At 36.7% G+C, this 19,173-nt stretch overlaps 2 protein-coding genes across 2 annotated transcripts in view; one reads left to right on the forward strand and one right to left on the reverse strand.

Annotated features, from left to right (window-relative positions):
* The window catches only part of stmn4 (stathmin-like 4), a 6,540-nt gene extending 1,708 nt beyond the window's left edge, over positions 1–4,832 (forward strand). The window contains exons 2-6 of the mRNA XM_046836932.1: positions 1,331–1,397; positions 1,519–1,614; positions 2,273–2,478; positions 2,648–2,839; positions 3,778–4,832. Coding sequence (XP_046692888.1) covers positions 1,385–1,397; positions 1,519–1,614; positions 2,273–2,478; positions 2,648–2,839; positions 3,778–3,837 — 567 coding nt within the window. The 5' untranslated portion in view covers positions 1,331–1,384 and the 3' untranslated portion in view covers positions 3,838–4,832. The remainder of the gene's footprint in view (positions 1–1,330; positions 1,398–1,518; positions 1,615–2,272; positions 2,479–2,647; positions 2,840–3,777) is intronic.
* A 148-nt stretch (positions 4,833–4,980) lies between these two features.
* il17a/f3 (interleukin 17a/f3) lies at positions 4,981–13,510 on the reverse strand. The gene is made up of 4 exons (XM_046836933.1): positions 13,465–13,510; positions 9,271–9,337; positions 8,833–9,056; positions 4,981–5,478 (listed from the first exon to the last, which is right to left on the reverse strand). Exons 2-4 carry the CDS (start codon positions 9,283–9,285, stop codon positions 5,235–5,237), a joined length of 483 nt encoding a protein of 160 aa, XP_046692889.1. The 5' UTR covers positions 9,286–9,337; positions 13,465–13,510; the 3' UTR covers positions 4,981–5,234.
* Positions 13,511–19,173: the final 5,663 nt, after the last annotated feature.

The raw sequence follows: 19,173 nt of genomic DNA on the forward strand, positions 1-19,173 counted from the left end.
AATGCCAACTTGTATCTGATGCACACTTTTTGAAACCGACGCATCACGTCATTACTTTCATGCCGATGAAAGTGAGATCGCTAAATCTTACCATCCCTAGCTTGAAAACTGTTCAGCCTGCTGTCAGTGGGACACTGACGATGCCATTTTTCTGAAATCATGCCGTTGCCTCAGGGAGTGTCAGGACAAAATCATGCTCTAGTCAGCATGTTCTCCGATTCAGCTTCAGGAGTAGTGAAGGCCAAAATCGCTGCTTTAGTGCAGGCAGTTATATGTTATAAAAAATATTGAATAATCATATACTTTTTTATATTTGTAATTGTTCGGAAAAAAGGTTTCATATTCTTTTATTATATATAAGTTCTTTATATAATATATATTATATTATATTATAGCAAGGGATTTTTCAATCAAATGTTTCTAGATTCTGTATTGTAAAGTGAATATACTTAGATACTGTAGACTGAGGCCAACCATAAACAACCCCAGAACACCACATGAGGTAGCCATCTAGCCAGCCAGCTACTGGTAGCCATCGAAGTCTATAACTCCTCCCCTTTCAGTAGGGAGCAGAGCTGAGACATTGAACACAGACAGTATCACTGTGCCATTATATATATTATCAAAATCACAATAATAACAATGTATGTTAATATAATAGCATGTGCAATACCATACCATGTGTAATATCATATGTACTTAAGCCCCTTTTTGTATTTCAAATATATTTTGCACATAAAGAATATTTCATTTATTTTGTTTATATATTTTTTTATATTTATTTTTCTTGTAATCTGATGTGGTATATTAATTATAAAGTAATTAGGGTATAGAAAGGTATGTTTATAGACAAACAGGAGTAAAAATCTTTGTGAAACCTCAATTTGACCAAAACATGGGGGAGTTAATGAAATTAAATCCAACTGTAGATCAGGGAAGCAATATTTGATTATTTATATATATTTTATGACTATATTTGGATGTACGGTTACCTTGGTAATGGGACAAAATCCCAAACATAGCATCAATCTTCTTTCCTTATTGACTGACTGTGACATGTTTTTTAAGATTGATTGATTTATTGATTGTTCGATTGATTGATTGTCTTAGTGTGTTGATAGATGTCTTGGAATGAAATATTGAGTAAAAAGGAGGGAATTAACTAAACACTAGCTTTAATGTGGATCATTAATGTGAACCTTTTTAACATAATCAACAGCCAGAATAGATACTTATGTGCCATCAAAACATTTTGCTGAAGCCAATTTGACCCTACAATGCATTTATTGAAGAGTGAGATGTAATCCTTCTTTCTCTCTCTTTTTCACAGTGGAAAAAGAACAGATTAAGTCTCCTTGCTAGGTAAAGAAAGAAAACGAACAGCATGACCCTGGCAGGTACGGTATCTAGTCATATTACTCAACATGTCCACAGCCTAAAAAAAGGAAATGTCCATGTTCTTAATGCTGTTTGATGCAATCCATTGATGTTGCCTTGGCGTTACTCTTCTTCCCTCAGCATATCGAGAGAAACTGAAGGAGCTCCCTCTAGTGTCTCTATTCTGCTCCTGCATCAAGGCAGACCTTTCCGAGAAGCCGAGCTACAAAGCTGAAGGTAACCAGAGCTGCAGTGGCTTCCTCCTGTGTAACAGCCTTCCTAGTAAATAACAACAGAAGCCCTCATATTTAATAAAATGGTTTTAATGAGAATTGTGCTGGAAACCATAATGATTCCCTGTAGGTCTCTATTGGTAATTTGTTGTCAACTACTGGTGGCATGTTCTGTTTAATACCATTAAAGAACCAATAGAACATATTTGACAACTTGTAGATCATGTATTGGTATCTACTAGAAACCAACAGAGACTATTTGGCTGTCATTAAAGTATCCAGATTCCAATAAGTTGGGAATACACTGGGTTTCTTTCATTTTAATGGTAATGATTTCTTGAGGCACACAAACACACATAATGGAAACCATTCGATAATGTTTCCTAAAAGTTTTAACGGTTTATGGTTTTGTAATGTGATATGTAATGGAATCCATTTGAATTCCTATAATATACTTTATTGCTTCCTTTTCAAGCAGGAAAACATTACAATCTCATTAGATTTTCTGTGTCACTGTAAACGTTCATTGTATAAGACTTTATTCTAGATTGCTAAATTGTGTACAATTTGAACATTGCTATGCAGGGATTTAGCTGCTTGTTCCATTGGGGCTAAATACAGTTGATAATATAATGAATAAGCTGTGTCTCGTTTTTTTATAGATGCAGTGGACCTGAACTGGTGTGAGATCAAGGACGTGGAGGTGATCGAGCTTAACAAGCGTGCATCAGGCCAAGCATTTGAAGTGATCCTGAAGCCTCCTTCATTTGATGGCATCCCTGACCTTAATGCCTCCATGCCACACCGCAAGGACCCCTCACTGGAGGAGATCCAGAAAAAGCTGGAGGCTGCTGAGGAGCGACGGAAGGTATATATATATATATATATATATATATATATATATATATATATATATATATATATATATATATATATATATACACACACACACACACATTTTCTCTATATTGGTTTTACACAGACAATGCTTTCCAAATGAAAAAAATCCTAACACGGACAATATGGCCTGTGATCAGTTCCAGGAGTCGGAGCTGCTGAAGCACTTGGCTGAGAAAAGAGAGCATGAGAGGGAGGTTATCCAGAAGGCCTTCGAGGAGAACAACAACTTCATCAAGAACGCCAAGGAGAAGCTGGAGCAAAAGATGGAGACCAACAAAGAGAATCGTGAGGCCCTGCTGGCTGCCATGCTGGAGAGGCTTCAGGAAAAGGTATAGTGTAAAGAAAACGCGTCTAAATTGTTTCGCATTGTCTCATCCGACCCTGTGGATGAACCATCACCGTACTCAACAGTGACGGCTCGTCCACGGGGTCAGATGGGACAATGCCGCACAACTTATATTATTCATTTATTAAACAACTTTTATTTGTAATACTTATTACTTTTTTAAGGTTTTTAAAATGTAGTTATTTGACAGATTTAATTGGTTCAATGCAACACCACATGACTGCCAAAATGCAACAAGCACTAAGAGAGAACTATAGGGGCAGGATTGGTTTGCCCCATGACCCATTTTAAATTTAACCAAATAAAGTAGAAATGGCGGGTAATGACAGGGTTGCCAGATTGGGACGACTTAAAGAAAAAACACCCCTGAAAAGATATATATATTTTTTATTTGTTAGTCAACAAATGAATTCATAAATCAAATTCAACAAAGATGCATCTGTCTGTGGATTAGAGAACAAGTTATCTACCACATATTGCTGATATATTTTTTTAAGATGGAAATGTCAAACCAGGTTAAATATTTCATACATTTAGCTGCCAGAGTGCCTGCTGGATTCGAGTCTCACTTATATTTGTGGTATAAGCTCGACTTCTTTTTGTTGGAGACTGTGTAGTCACTAACGCTGTTATTGTGTTTCTTTTCTAACGGTAGACAGATAAAGTGTCCCATAGTGTCACATTAAATCCACACTGATTCAATATCATTCAGTAAGAAAAAAAGCGAGAAACCAAAGAGCTGCTTTATAAGTATAAATGATGCCAAAGGTTATAAAATTACACCTGAAGAGCTTTTTGGCATAACATTAACTGTTTTTATTACCTAGAAATGTTCTTTCTCTTGATTATAAGGTCTTTGGGAGCCTGTTATTGAGGTTATTTTGTCATTCCGCTAACAACAAAGTTTTTGATGCTTTTTAGGACAAGCACGCAGAAGAAGTGAGGAAGAATAAAGAGCTGAAGGAGGAAGCCTGCCGATAAATTAGAAGAAGATGAAAAGCGGACTGTGTCTGGGATGGTTAAAAAAATATTTATCTAATAATTAGGATGAGAGGGAGATCAGTGAAACCAGATATCACTTCTCATTAAAGCTTTTTTTTTTCATGTCAAAAAACTATACATTTTTCAGACTAAAATGAGCCAAAGTTCTATTGTCAAAAGTTCAGGGGCACCAACCTTTTAGAAAATCCATAATTTGTACATACTGAGGTAATGATGGAGAAGGTAGATGGCAATTGAATTAATTAAAAATAATAATAAATAATGCAGACATACGTCAGAATATTTAATCAAACATTGCGGACAAGATAACCAGATACTGCACTTCCTAAATGTCTATATACAGTGGAGGAAAATAAAGCTTTTTTATGAATGCCATCTAGCAAAGTGCAAGCTATGCATGTTCATTCACTGGTCATTTATTTATGATAGAGGCACATGTTTTCTCAATAAAACCAATTTATAAGGAGTTTCCTCACACTGCCTTTTGTTGTCTGAGCCGTATTAAAACTCGTGCTCTTGCATTTTCATGAGATTTGAACCGGTTTTTAACCTGTTCACTTCTTTACATATTCCTTAAATACTTTAAGCACAATTACTAGGCACATAAAAACTACACAATAAAATGTTTTTTTTTTTCATGTTTATACAATAAAATGAGAGATGTAAAGAGAGAGCAGATCCCATTAAAGACAGAACGAAAGAGAGATATAGACGTTGTACTTCTGTTTTAACCCGAGATGCTGCTTTAGCATTAGTTGTGAATGCTGCGAATTTGTTTTGGCATTTCTCTGTGCTGTTCATTCGTGATGTCATGCCAAAGACGTTAGAAGTCAAAGTGATGATATGTGCAGTGATGAGCGTCAATGTGAATTGTTCAGGAAAACCCCGGTTTGCTCTTTCTTGTGGTTGTCATTAAGATGATCCTATATCTGATTTGGCATGGCAGTCAGTAAAAACATCTCTTTACTAAATGACTCAGTTGTGCTTTTGTCTTTTTTTTGGGTTTTTTATTGTTTGCCAAGACAAAAAGAGTTGAGAAGACAAAAGAAAGCTGGTTTAGCTGCTTGGAAATGTTCTTCATGTGAAGCTTTTTATGCTTTACAGTTTCCTGGGCCAAAATCAGACAACAATACATTTTAGCAGACGCCCTTATCCACAGCAACTTTCAATTATTTTTGTTATACAACTAAGCAGTTGAAGGTTAAGGGCTTTGCTTAAGGGCCCCACAGTGGCTGCTGGGGGTTCTGGGATTTAAACTCCAAAGTCCAACAGCTTAACAACCGAGCTGTGTCTTCTCACAATACAATAATATAGCAACAGTCTATATGAGTCTATAAAGCTGTATATAAACTTTTGTCAAATAATGCACTGCAGAACTACTTGTGAGATAAGATGTTAGGGAAAACACATGTGCACCCAACGCTGGTGGTGTATTTCTCCAGTTGGAAGGAATAGGTTTTTTCATTTCTGCTCTTTATTTTTCTGAGCACCATGATTTGGTAGAAGATGGGTTTGGATTCCAGTCCGATGTCTTCATCTCCGTCTTTGTTAATGCATCCTGTCAGCTCACACTTCGCCTCGAAGATGTGCCTCGGCATGCGGGATTCATCATTAGAGACCCTGGGAAGAAGTTAATTTGCATTGTAACATTGTACACTGATTTCGTTTTGCAGAATATTACAGTAGTTAACTTGCTTAGTACAGGACATCTAGAAATTAAAAAAGAACAAAAAAAATAGTCATATTTATCTAGGATTTCCTATCATCAAGCAATTAAATATACTATTATTAAAGCTTGACTTATCAGTAAAATATATAAAATAGTCTTGCTTAGAATATTATAATACTTATGTATTTATTTCTCGAAGTAAAATCTGCTAAAAATGAAAAGCTTAAGTTGTGATCTTGTTTCTTTCTTCTTTCTGGATGTGCCCAATCCATCCTGATGTTCTACCTTATGACAAATTTGTTTTTCCCAAAAAAAAATTTTAAGCATCTGAACACATGCTGAGTAATCATATATTTGGTTTCCATAAATTAAATTAAATTAATATCATGATTAGAAATATTAGCTATAGAGTTAGAGTGTCTTTGAATCTAGATCTTCTACATGAGAGAAACTAGACATAGAATGTGCATGATGTATCAGGAACTTTTAGGGGTTACCCACATAACCACAATGACATGTGTAATGAGCCCACAGACTCATAATATCGAACTACAGTTGGGTTTTCTTGTTATTTGTATGAACAGCATTGGAGACCAACTTTAAGAAAAATGGAGGTACAAACTGCTACACAATAGATGAGAGGGGAGCACATTTTTTCACCTAACTGGATGTTGTTTGGAAAGAGAGGAATCTAAGGCGAAGATTGCGATCTGGTCTGTGTTTGGTAAATTGTTATAAGGAAAGGTCGATAGAAGAAGCCTACAGTCATGAAGTCAGTTCAGCTAACTTACAATTTTTCCTAAAAAGGAAAAAAAGGCTTGATGACAGAGTATCTCTAAAACAGCAGTGTATGCAGTGGATAGTACCTATCAAAAGTGGTCCAAGGAAGGAGAGCCAGTAAACGTGAGACAGGCCATGGGTTGTCAGCTCAATGATGTGCATGGGGAGTGAAGGCTAAGTCATCTGGTCCAATACCAGAGACGAGCTATTATAGCACAAATTGCTGGAAAAGTAAATGTTGGCTTTGATAGAATAGAGCCAGAAAACACACAAAGCATCACAGCCTGCTGCACATAGGTCACTGCAGTGGTCAGAGTGCTCATGCTGACTTCTGCATCCCACTCAAACCTCCCACAATAAGCACATAAGCATCAGAACTAGATCATGGAGTTACTTTGACACATTCCATTCACCAAGACCAACTTGAGTAAGTAAGTAATAAAAATAAATAAAGTGCTATATTTATATAAAGTGCACATTACACCATAGGTCAATATAAAATCTATTGCTGTTGGATGGGAACAAGTAGCAATGAAGTTGATGGAGCTTCCTAAATTTATCAGGGCTGCCATTATTAAACAAAAATAATCAAAAACTATGTAATGTCATGTTAATGGAAAATTCAGGGAGCAGATGGGCTACTTATGATTTCACAACATGGTCTCAGATAAGGAAGGAAGACTGGAAAGCAGCATAGAACAACAGGACACACAGGGAACACAACGAACTTCACATCATCATCTCCGTTTCCACTCCTCACATTAACTCCTCAATAACAAGTGAACAAACATGAACAGAATATTTTCTCATATAAACTCATCACATTTGAAGAAAGAAGAATCATTTAATCTTTATGTTATTTAATAGAATCATTATGTATCCCAAGAACACCACAGCTGCAGGGAGGCATGGTGGAGGGAGCATCGTGATGGTACTGGAAGCGTGAACAGAACAAAGTTCCTAGAACGTATTATATAAAATATAGGATCATATGACAAGAAGCAAAATTTGCTGAGAAATGTAGAGATGTTTCAACAAAACAACAACCCCAAGCATATAGTCAGAAAAACACAGAAAGGCCTTACATTGCTTCACTAATCCCCTGATTCAAATCTCATTAAAGTAAACTCATGGAACTGAAGATGATTAGCCAAGAGGAACATGTTCCAGAATCAAGCAAGAAGCAAATTAAATTGCAAGAAAAATAAAATAAAAGTATTTTGAATATAGTTGAATGTATTTTGTATTTGCTCATTGTAGAATTACAATAGCATCAAGCCTACCTCTATATATTTTCTTACAAAGAGTATATAAATACAGTCTTTGTGTCCTTGTCAAGTCAAGTCAAGTTTATTTGTATAGCGCTTTTCACAACAGACATTGTCTGTTTCTGTGCTATGATGGGGCCTAAAACCTGACTGAAACTCCTCAAAGATATTGTTCTCTTGCAAGTGGGAACATAACTGGGCAGTGACAATCTTTTCTAAAATCTTAGACATAAATGGCAGATTTGAAATTGGTCTGTAATTCGATAGCGTGTTTGGATCCAGATTAGGTTTTTTAATGAGAGGCTTAATAACTGCTAGCCTTGTGAGCAGACCGCCTCACCCCCACAGTCAAACATGGAGCTGAATGCTTAAATGTTTTGGGGTTGTTTTGGAGACTTATTCCAGGTGAGAGGAAAACTGACCCAACATGGCTACCATTCCATACATCAACACCATGCAATTCCATCTGAATTGTGGCTCGTTTGAACCAAATTCCCCACACAACAAGACAAACAGCCGAAGCGTACGTCCAGACTCTGTAAGCATTTTTTAGAGAGCAAACAGTCAACTGGAGTGATATCTATCATGGAATGGCCTGCTTAGTTACCACACCTAAATCCTATTGCTGCTCTGGGATGAACTGGACCTCAAGATCAGAAATAAATCTCCAACTTGTGAAGAACAACTTTGGCAAGTTTTACAAAAGGCACGGCAAAGTATTTCAGCTGAAGTGTCTGGATGCCGAGAGTGTGTAAATCTGTTAGTCATGCTTAGGGAGGATTTTTCAAGGAGAATGAAGTGGAACAACTTTACATTTATATATTTGTCAAATGACATAGTTTGTTGCATCCAAACAAACAAACATGCACATGTCTTTCAAAAACCCATAAGGCTGGATATTTCCAAACATTTGACAGGCCTGTCATTTTAGACTTTATATTTTTTATTCTATTGGCAGATATTTAACTTTTGATAAGTAAATACTTCGATTTGCAATCTGACACAAAAAGACTATTCCTTATATTAGACTGTCACTTGTAAACTTGTAAAAATGTATTTAACTGTATATTTGAACATCTCAATAAAAGTACCAGTGTATGTATCATTTTTATATAAATACAAATACATAATATTTTTTTTGTATTTTTGTATATGTCAAAATTAATGGTGTGTAAAGTCTATAAAATACCAAATGTCCACTTTGTTCACTTCACTATATGTATATTATACTAGGTACAAATTCTGAATCAGACTTACTCATATGTCCATGGTGATATTGATTGACTTGGATGCATTTGGTAGATATCTGGTTGGAATTCTACTGCAGAATCGAAATTTAAAGAAACTTTTCGACTCTTTCTGTGGGAGCCCTTATTCGCTGGTCTCTCTTTCCGTTCCTTCTTTCCTTTGCGTCCTGAAGGAGACTGAGCCGCACCAAGCAAGAGTGCACTCAACGCCAGCAACAGTATGACCTGGAAAAACTTGGAGGACAGGACAGGAGAAGTGATAAGATTTATTTTATTTATTTATTTATTTATTTATTTATTTATTTATTTATTTATTTATTTATTTATTTTTAACCAGGGAAACACACCTGCATCTATTCATCTACAAACACACTGCTCAAGCTTCAACGCTTATATTTTAGCTTTGAAAATGTCAAAAAATGACAGGAAAAACATAGTAATCACTAACCACTGAGATGTTCATCTTGAGAAAGACAGGTATGATGTCGATACCGTAGTCCGTCCTCACTGTCAGGCTGATCCATTCAGCGAAAAATGAGTATTTGTGAATTCCCCATCTTTATATAGCAATACATGTCATGCTTTGAATCTACTTGTATTTCCTTCCCATTGACACACTTTTTTAAAATTTGATGAGTGGTTGAAGATGTTCCATTGTGGGGACGTGCGAAGGAACAACCTAACAAAACTATTTTATACTCTTACTTATTGTAAACCTATTTGGGTTTTCTTTTTATTATTTAATACTTGATAACATACAGAAGTAATTTTTTTCTTTGTGAAAGCCCAATTGAGCTTCTGAAAATGCTGGAATATTTATGTAAATGTGAATCATGCAGTTTTACTAAAAATACATTTCTCGAATCATCCTTAATAAAAATTGCTAAAATAAATTCTAAATTAATCTAACTGCAAATCAGTAAGTGCATTTCTTAAAACAATGTGTACAAACAGGATTTCTTGCCAAAGCCTGTACTTTTCACAAAATCTTTAGTTCATCTCTCAAAAGTAAGCATGTGTGTCAATCAGCATGTCATTCAAGTCATGTCAAGAGGTTTTTATTGTCATTTCTACTATACACAGTGGTACACAGTACACAGTAAAAATGAGACAACGTTTCTCCAGAACCCTGGTGCTACACTAAACAACAAACAAAACAACATTAAGCTAAAACACAAGTTACATAAAGTGCATCGAGTGCAACCTGGTGCAAACAGTGCAGACAGACAGTGCAGACAGACGACACAAGACAAGACACAAAACCCTATATAGCGCCGACCAGTAAACCTACTGTATACTAGATTATACAGTACTGTACAAGAAAACTGTAAAAACTATACAAAAATATAAACTATATCCCAGAAGTGAGTGTAAACAGTGTAGTGCAAAAAAAAAAAAAAAATACAGCAGCAGTCAAAGGTGCAAAAACAGCATGTAAACAGTATAATACAATGAAAATCATAAGTGTGCAAGAACAGCAGTTGAGAGTGGTACTGTTAAGAATAATAAATAATAAATAAATGAATGGTGGTGGAATGGATTGAGATGAGTGATGAGTTTGTGTTAGGTGTTAAGTCCAGGAAAAATGTTTTCAGTTCGTTACACACATTTGAGTGAGTGTGTGTGTGTGAGAGAGTTCCGTTTCAGTTCTGTGTGTTGAGAAGCCTGATGGCTTGTGGGAAGAAACTGTTGCACAGTCTTGTTGTGGCGGCCGAATGCTTGGAACCGTTTTCCTGATGGTAGAAGTGTAAAAGTGTGTGTGAGGGTGTGTGGTCCTCCACAATGCTGTGTGCTTTGCGGATGCAGCGTGTGGTGTAAATGTCCATGATAGAGGGGAGAGAGATTCCGATGATCTTCTCAGCTGTCCTCACTATCCTCTGTAGGGACTTGCGGTCCGAGACGGTGCAGTTCCCAAACCAGGCAGTGATGCAGCTGCTCAAGATGCTCTCAATGGTCCCTCTGTAGAACATGGACAGGATGGGGGGAGGGAGGTGGGTTTTCCTCAGCCTTCTCAGAAAGTATAGACGCTGCTGGGCTTTCTTGGTGATGGAGCTGGTGTTAAGTGACCAGGTGAGGTTGTCTGCCAGATGAACACCAAGGAATTTGGTGCTCTTGACGATCTCCACTGAGGATCCATCAATAATCAGTGGAGATTGGTCGCTCTGTGCTCTCCTGAAGTCCACAACCATCTCTTTCGTTTTGTCCACGTTCAGAGACAGGTTGTTTGCTCCACACCAGGCAGTTAGCCGTTGCACCTCTTCTCTATATGCTGACTCGTCGTTCTTGCTGATTAGACCCACCACGGTCGTGTCATCAGCGAACTTGATGATGTGGTTCGAGCTGTGCATTGCTACACAGTCGTGAGTCAGCAGAGTGAACAGCAGTGGGCTGAGCACACAGCCTGGGGGCCCCAGTGCTCAGTGTGGTGGTGCTGGAGATGCTGTTCCCGATCCTGACTGACTGAGGTCTCTCAGTCAGGAAGTCCAGGATCCAGTTACAGAGGAGGTGTTCAGGCCCAGAAGGTTCAACTTCTCGATCAGGTGCTGAGGAATGATTGTGTTGAATGCTGAGCTGAAGTCAATGAACAGCATTCGCACATAAGAGTCCTTGTTATCCAGGTGGGTGAGGGTCAGATGAAGGGTTGTGGAGATAGCATCGTCCGTGGAACGGTTTGGACGATACGCAAACTGCATAGGGTCCAGGGAGGGTGGAAGCTGTGTCTTAATGTGCCTCATGACGATCCTCTCGAAGCACTTCATCACGATGGGTGTGAGCGCGACGGGACGATAGTCATTGAGGCAGGAGACAGAAGACTTCTTCGGCACGGGAACAATGGTCGTTGTCTTGAGGCACGTGGGAACAACGTTGCTGCTCAGGGAGATGTTGAAGATGTCAGTGAGGACATCTGCTAGCTGTTCTGTTTTGATTCTCAACAGAATAACTAGTCCTTTTGTCATTGTTCACAAACAAAATCATCAAAATGTTTAGTCATGTTGTCAGTATGACGCTGCACAATTTCAGTATTTCCTGACATTAATTATGGTTTGGATCACAGTGATCAAAAATGCACAAAGTTTCTTCTGTATATTATATATGAATATCAGCGTCACAATTTTTTTTTTTTGCATATTTGATTTATACTGATTGCAAGGGACAGAATTTACACTCTTACTGTACTTTAATAGTGTCTGTTCATTTCTTGGTTGTTCATTTATTTTCAGAAATTGTAATTCTGTGTTTTGCTCAGTTGCCATTTGAACTGTCACAAGATTCACCTTTGATCAGTTTTAGAGAACTAGTTGATCATTGGTTAATCTGATGCCGTTCACTCGTTTTCATTAGTGACATTCAAGATTCATCTGCACAATTCATCAGTTTAGGAAAGATTTCCCAAAAAAGGTTTAATAGGAATTTAAGCTTGACAGATTCTGACAACTGGTTTAACCATTTTGCATTCAAGGACTTAATGCAATGAACTGATGCCGAGATGCTGAGATGTTCATCTGCATAAAGCTGCTTTGAGACAATGTTCATTGTTAAAAAGTGCTATACAAATAAAAATAAATTGAATTGAATTGGAGGTTAAAACTATTCAGGGAAACCAGTATAAAATATTTTGATCAACACGACATAAACAACTGATAATGTAGGAAACAGCAGACATTGTACACAATCAATTAAATTAATGTACTAACGCTTTTGCAATTTGATTAAAGCAACAAGAAATGTTTTTATGATGTCACCCCAAAAATTGCTCTTTTATGTATACAGTACTGTACTGTATCAGCATTTTACTTGGTTTTATAATTCATTATTATATTTTTATTAATAAATTTCATTTATTATTTTTAATTTATACTGAAGTAAAAATGTCTTTCTCATTGCATGACTAGTATTGCAATGATCCATCATAGTAAACTTAGCACTATGGTTGAGTTGAACATGCAAGAAGTCTGCAAAATCAGATTTTACAGTTCTAAAGCGCTGCTCAATATGTTTGAATAGTATTTGTCACTACGTTTCTAATAAATCACTTGAACAAAGAATGCTGAAACTGAACCCGAGGCATCTGTAGTGGACTGTGAACTGAATGTTGTATGTTAGATCTATGTAAGTTATAAGATCCATCTACGTAAATCTATATCACTGAGACATATTTGCTTTACCTACAGTACAAACTTATTTTCACTATTTAGAGTAAATTCTGACATAATAGCACACTGATGAGAGTCAAAAATATATTTTATCCTCTTTCCCTGAGTTTATTGGACCAAGATAAGGGTTATATAAGTGTAGGGTTTAGTTACTATTTTCTTACCCTGTGACTATATTCCTCTTCTGAGCGATTTCACAAATTTCTATCATCTAGATGAAACTGTGCCACTACTGATACTTATGATACTGAAACACTATTGTGGTAAAGGATAAATAAAATATCATGTATAATTAGTGTCCTAAAACTGTGTTAGAGAAGAATTGAATGTCATTAGCCACTAAATCTAGAGTATCGGAACACAATGTATATTCTGGGGTTATGCAATCCAAAAACTATGTTCTCCCAGAGGAAGCGTTTCTCCAAGCAAACAAACTGTGTGCATGAGCAAGCGAAAGCACTCAGAAATCAAAGAAAATTTCCACAGACCTGCAGACAGCATCGTGCAGGTTTACATTTTCCTCCAGTACGAGCAGCAGACATGATGTCGCCCACTTTGCACAAATGTAGGTCACTAAAATGCTGAATGGCTTCTTATAACACAGCTGGCAAAGAATACTAAAACCACAAGAGGAGATAAGCTCTCATGAGTCATTCTCGGACGATTAAGTATAAAACACAGTAAAGAAGAAAGGAACGTGTTTAAAAGCTCTTTTTAAAGCTCTTTAGCTCTTTCACACGCTTTATTGTGTTAAAGGTTCCGTTTTAAAATGGATTACATGAACATTTTTGGTCATCTATATGCACACACCATAGTCTATACTTAAATAGCAAGAACAAGAGTCTTTTCAGGCAAACCTATTAAAACAATAATAAAAAAAAAAAATCTTAAATCTCTTATCTATTGAGTCCTTGAATAAACCACTCAGGTTGGTTGAAAGATTCATTTACTGTATACATTACTGTATCCAGAGCCACTTATCTCATTATACGACAAAGCAGGTGAGGGTTAAGGGAACACGCAGGATTGAAGGTGCTGGGATTTGAACTCTCATGAATGCTCCAAACATTTTACAAAGTCTGTAATAAGGTATATCTTATTAAATATCTACTTCTGCATTCACTGTCTATCAGAATAACCTCTAGCGTTATATATACATACATATATACAGTATACATGACTGAAAATCCAAATGAGGCTGCGCCGACCATAGTAGACCATAGTAGTGACCTGAATCCCTGCCACCCCATTGGCCACCCCAGTTGGATTTTCAGTCATGTTATTTTCTTTCAACACTAATTAACGTGAAATTTTCATCTCTTTACTGCCACAACACATTGTAACAGTGCTGCAAAACTCCTGCAACATTCATCTTCATGCTGCTTAATAATATGAGTATAATGAATATAAGCTCTCATGAGAGTTTTATGAGACACGTCAGCAGAGGAGTTCAGAGTTACACTTTGTGTACAATCATGAACCAAAGTTGTTTTGATTGCTTTTAATGCAGCAAAGGTTTATCCATTCGATGTATTAAATTGACATAGTTATAAATTGCCCTGAGCATAATAACTTCCTTTCAAGGTGATGACAAAAAAAAAATCAGAAACCGTGGTGAATTCAGACTACCTTCTTATTGGGTTTTCAGGAATTAAGTGCCATTATCAGTATGAGTGTGAGTAAATAGTAACCCAACCTCATTTTTCAATATTACGTGAACCATCACTTTATTTGCATTTAGGTCAAATACATTTTTAATGAATAGTTAATATCCTTGTATATAAGCAAACACATTTTTGGACATTCTTACAAAAAGCCCTTACTCCGAAATTGTGTATAAACCAATGTATGAGCTTTCAATGTTCCCAAGAGCATAAGCATTAATTCCCATAGCTGTGAATTAGAACCACCAGGAACTGGTGGAACTGGAAATCTGGTCAAATTCAATAATTGGGCAAGAAGGGTTTTGGTGAAGGAGGTGAGCAGCTTCAAGATTGGAGTACAACCACTGTAACAAATATTCCATTAATCAGGGTTTATTGGCGTGAAATCATAGAATTAGCATTAAGGACTCAGAAAAAGGGACTTTAGAAACCAGGAAAAGGTTTCTTTTGTCTGATAGACTAAATAAAATGAATGCATGTTCTTTTCTTTTCTATGCAACAAACTCTGTAAAAGGCAGAAACACTCAAGAATTTGAATGTCTGGAAGAAAGTTCTGTGCACACGAGTCTAAATGTTTGACATTTCTGGTTCTAACAACAGAACTTAAGACAGAGAACAAGAGACGATGTAAGCAGACTGCCTCACACCCACAGTCAAACAATGTGGGTTATATAGGAGACTTATTCCAGGTGAAAGGAAAGCTGAACCAAAATGGCTCCCATTTCATAATTCCAACCCCATGCAATACCGTTTGGACTGCAGTTAATTGAAACAAGACTTTAAGTATATGTATAAGCTCTGTGAGTGTTATTTAGAGAGCAGCTGACGAGAGAATGGCTGATGCAACTTACCGTTATTCTTTTCTCGCCTATAGGTGTCACTAATTCCCCTCTTCTCAGGTATAATATACAGTATAGACAAATAAATTACACAAACAATATATATACAGTACAGACCAAAAGTTTATATATATATATATATATATATATATATATATATATATATATATATATATATATATATATATATATATACATACAGTACAGACCAAAAGTTTATATATATATATATATATATATATATATATATATATATATATATATATATATATATACAGTACAGACCAAAAGTTTGGACACACCTGCTCATTCAAAGAGTTTTCTTTATTTCCATGACTATGAAAATTGTAGAGTCACACTGAAGGCATCAAAACTATGAATTAACACATGTGGAATTATATACATAACAAAAAGTGAACTGAAAATATGTCATATTGTAGGTTCTTCAAAGTAGGCATCAAGAGAATGCCAAGAGTGTGCAAAGCAGTAATCAAAGCAAAAGGTGGCTACTTTGAAGAACCTAGAATATGACATATTTTCAGTTGTTTCACACTTTTTTGTTATGTATATAATTCCACATGTTAATTCATAGTTTTGATGCCGTGTGACTCTACAATTTTCATAGTCATGGAAATAAAGAAAACTCTTCGAATGAGAAGGTGTGTCCAAACTTTTGGTCTGTACTGTATATGATAAAGAACTATTTCACATCTAGAAAAATATTTTGGCACCATTCAAAATAAATCCCTTTTCTTTCTGTTACACCTGCTCAGTAACCACACCTAAATCCTAAATTGAACTGCTCAGGGATGAACTGGATCACAAGGTGAGAAATAAATCTCCAACTTGTAAAGATCAACTTTAGCAAATTTGACATGAAGTATTTCAGCTGAAGATTTGGAGAAACTAACTATCGGAATGCTAAAAGTGTGTAATAGTGTTTTTGTTTTTTTTTACGTCTGTACATTTGTATGTTTCTTTTGTCAAAGTAAATCTTTATTACAGTCGCATAGAAACAAAAGAAACATGCACGTGTCTCTCAAAACCATGAGAGCCACTGTATAGTATATAAGTATCTTTCAATATACAGGGAGTGCAGAATTATTAGGCAAATGAGTATTTTGACCACATCATCCTCGTTATGCATGTTGTCTTACTCCAAGCTGTATAGGCTGGAAAGCCTACTACCAATTAAGCATATTAGGTGATGTGCATCTCTGTAATGAGAAGGGGTGTGGTCTAATGACATCAACACCCTATATCAGGTGTGCATAATTATTAGGCAACTTCCTTTCCTTTGGCAAAATGGGTCAAAAGAAGGACTTGACAGGCTCAGAAAAGTCAAAAATAGTGAGATATATTGCAGAGGGATGCAGCAGTCTTAAAATAGCCAAGCTTCTGAAGCGTGATCATCGAACAATCAAGCGTTTCATTCAAAATAGTCGACAGGGTCGCAAGAAGCGTGTGGAAAACCAAGGCGCAAAATAACTGCCCGTGAACTGAGAAAAGTCAAGCGTGCAGCTGCCAAGATGCCACTTGCCACCAGTTTGGCCATATTTCAGAGCTGCAACATCACTGAGTGCCCAAAAGCACAAGGTGTGCAATACTCAGAGACATGGCCAAGGTAAGAAAGGCAGAAAGTCGACCACCACTGAACAAGACACACAAGCTGAAACGTCAAGACTGGGCCAAGAAATATCTCAAGACTGATTTTTCTAAGGTTTTATGGACTGATGAAATGAGAGTGAGTCTTGATGGGCCAGATGGATGGGCCCGTGGCTGGATTGGTAAAGGGCAGAGAGCTCCAGTCCGACTCAGACGCCAGCAAGGTGGAGGTGGAGTACTGGTTTGGGCTGGTATCATCAAAGATGAGCTTGTGGGGCCTTTTCGGGTTGAGGATGGAGTCAAGCTGAACTCCCAGTCCTACTGCCAGTTTCTGGAAGACACCTTCTTCAAGCAGTGGTACAGGAAGAAGTCTGCATCCTTCAAGAAAACATGATTTTCATGCAGGACAATGCTCCATCACACACGCCCAAGTACTCCACAGCGTGGCTGGCAAGAAAGGGTATAAAAGAAGAAAATCTAATGATATGGCCTCCTTGTTCACCTGATCTGAACCCCATTGAGAACCTGTGGTCCATCATCAAATGTGCGATTTACAAGGAGGGAAAACAGTACACCTCTCTGAACAGTGTCTGGGAGGCTGTGGTTGCTGCTGCACGCAATGTTGATGGTGAACAGATCAAAACACTGACAGAATCCATGGATGGCAGGCTTTTGAGTGTCCTTGCAAAGAAAGGTGGCTATATTGGTCACTGATTTGTTTTTGTTTGGTTTTTGAATGTCAGAAATGTATATTTGTGAATGTTGAGATGTTATATTGGTTTCACTGGTAAAAATAAATAATTGAAATGGGTATGAATTTGTTTTTGTTGTTGCCTAATAATTATGCACAGTAATAGTCACCTGCACACACAGATATCCCCTAAAATAGCTAAAACTAAAAACTACTTCCAAAAATATTCAGCTTTGATATTAATGAGTTTTTTGTGTTCATTGAGAACATGGTTGTTGTTCAAATTAAATCCTCAAATAAAATTAATCCTCAAAAATACAACTTGCCTAATAATTCTGCACTCCCTGTAGTGTAGTATAGTGTAGTATAGTATAGTATATAATGCAAGCCTCTAATAATAAGATATTTAACAATGGAAACCAGGATTTCTATTTAATTCTCCAGATTAACATGCCTGCACCTGTGTTCAATTTTATACTCACACAATCAATACATCTAATATTTGCGAAATCGTACATATTTAACAGCGGATCAGATCAGTCAGTCAAAGCAATGAATTGTCTGTGAAACTTCAGGATAAAATAAATAAAGCCTAACACTGAGATACCTACACCATACCTACAGTCTAATTAAACACAGTGATGGCAGCATCAGTTAATTCAATTCAATATTTGATTATTTTTTAGTACTTTTAACAATAGACAAATCACACAGTAGGAGGACTTCAAGCTGTTGAGGAGAACGTGTTCCAGTCAGCCAAACATCTGCATTTAGGGTGAAAATAAATAATCCTACAGCACAATGTGATGAAGTGCATTATAAAAAAGATTTTAGCTTTTTAAGTCAAAACCAGGTTTACATCCTCTTCAAAAATATTTGTGGCTAAACCTGAAAATTACTCTTCACCGACATTCTTCATGTCATTTGGCCGTGTTGGTCAGAACTTCCACTAAAGAACAGAATACTAAGAAGAACGGAATACTAATACAAAACAAGACACAACCGAGACAACTCAAACTTTTTTTTTTTTCGAAATAAATCTTGCATGAGTTTAGCTAAAAAAAAAAAAATTCAGTACTGCAAAAAGAGAAAATCACTGAACAGCGAACGCTTTCAGGAGGCTCCTATACATCCACTGTATCTGATAATGATAATTAAAAGGAGCGTTTCTGATGCAATATCTGTAAGTAACCTTGATGTTTCTACAAGACTTCTGAACACATTTTGCAGTGGTGCACAAGCAAAATAGTGTATGTGTTTGGGAAACCCTGCACAAGTGACAGCACAGCAGAGTTCCAACCACTGATACACATCAGCTACACTCTCGCTATGACACACCAGACAACTCTACCCACATTACTTACCGCTTCAGTATGAGGCCAGTGGAGAAAAGGTGAC

This window comes from Silurus meridionalis, chromosome 23 (genome assembly GCF_014805685.1).
Source record: "Silurus meridionalis isolate SWU-2019-XX chromosome 23, ASM1480568v1, whole genome shotgun sequence".
In the NCBI taxonomy this organism is placed as follows: Eukaryota; Metazoa; Chordata; class Actinopteri; order Siluriformes; family Siluridae; genus Silurus; species Silurus meridionalis.

Bases quoted from the DNA above. Each gene is read 5' to 3' on its own strand.
- il17a/f3 (XM_046836933.1), bottom strand. The intron at 5,479-8,832 runs GTAAGTCTGATT...ACTTCTTCCCAG, and splicing joins ATATCACCATGGACATATGA to GGTCTCTAATGATGAATCCC.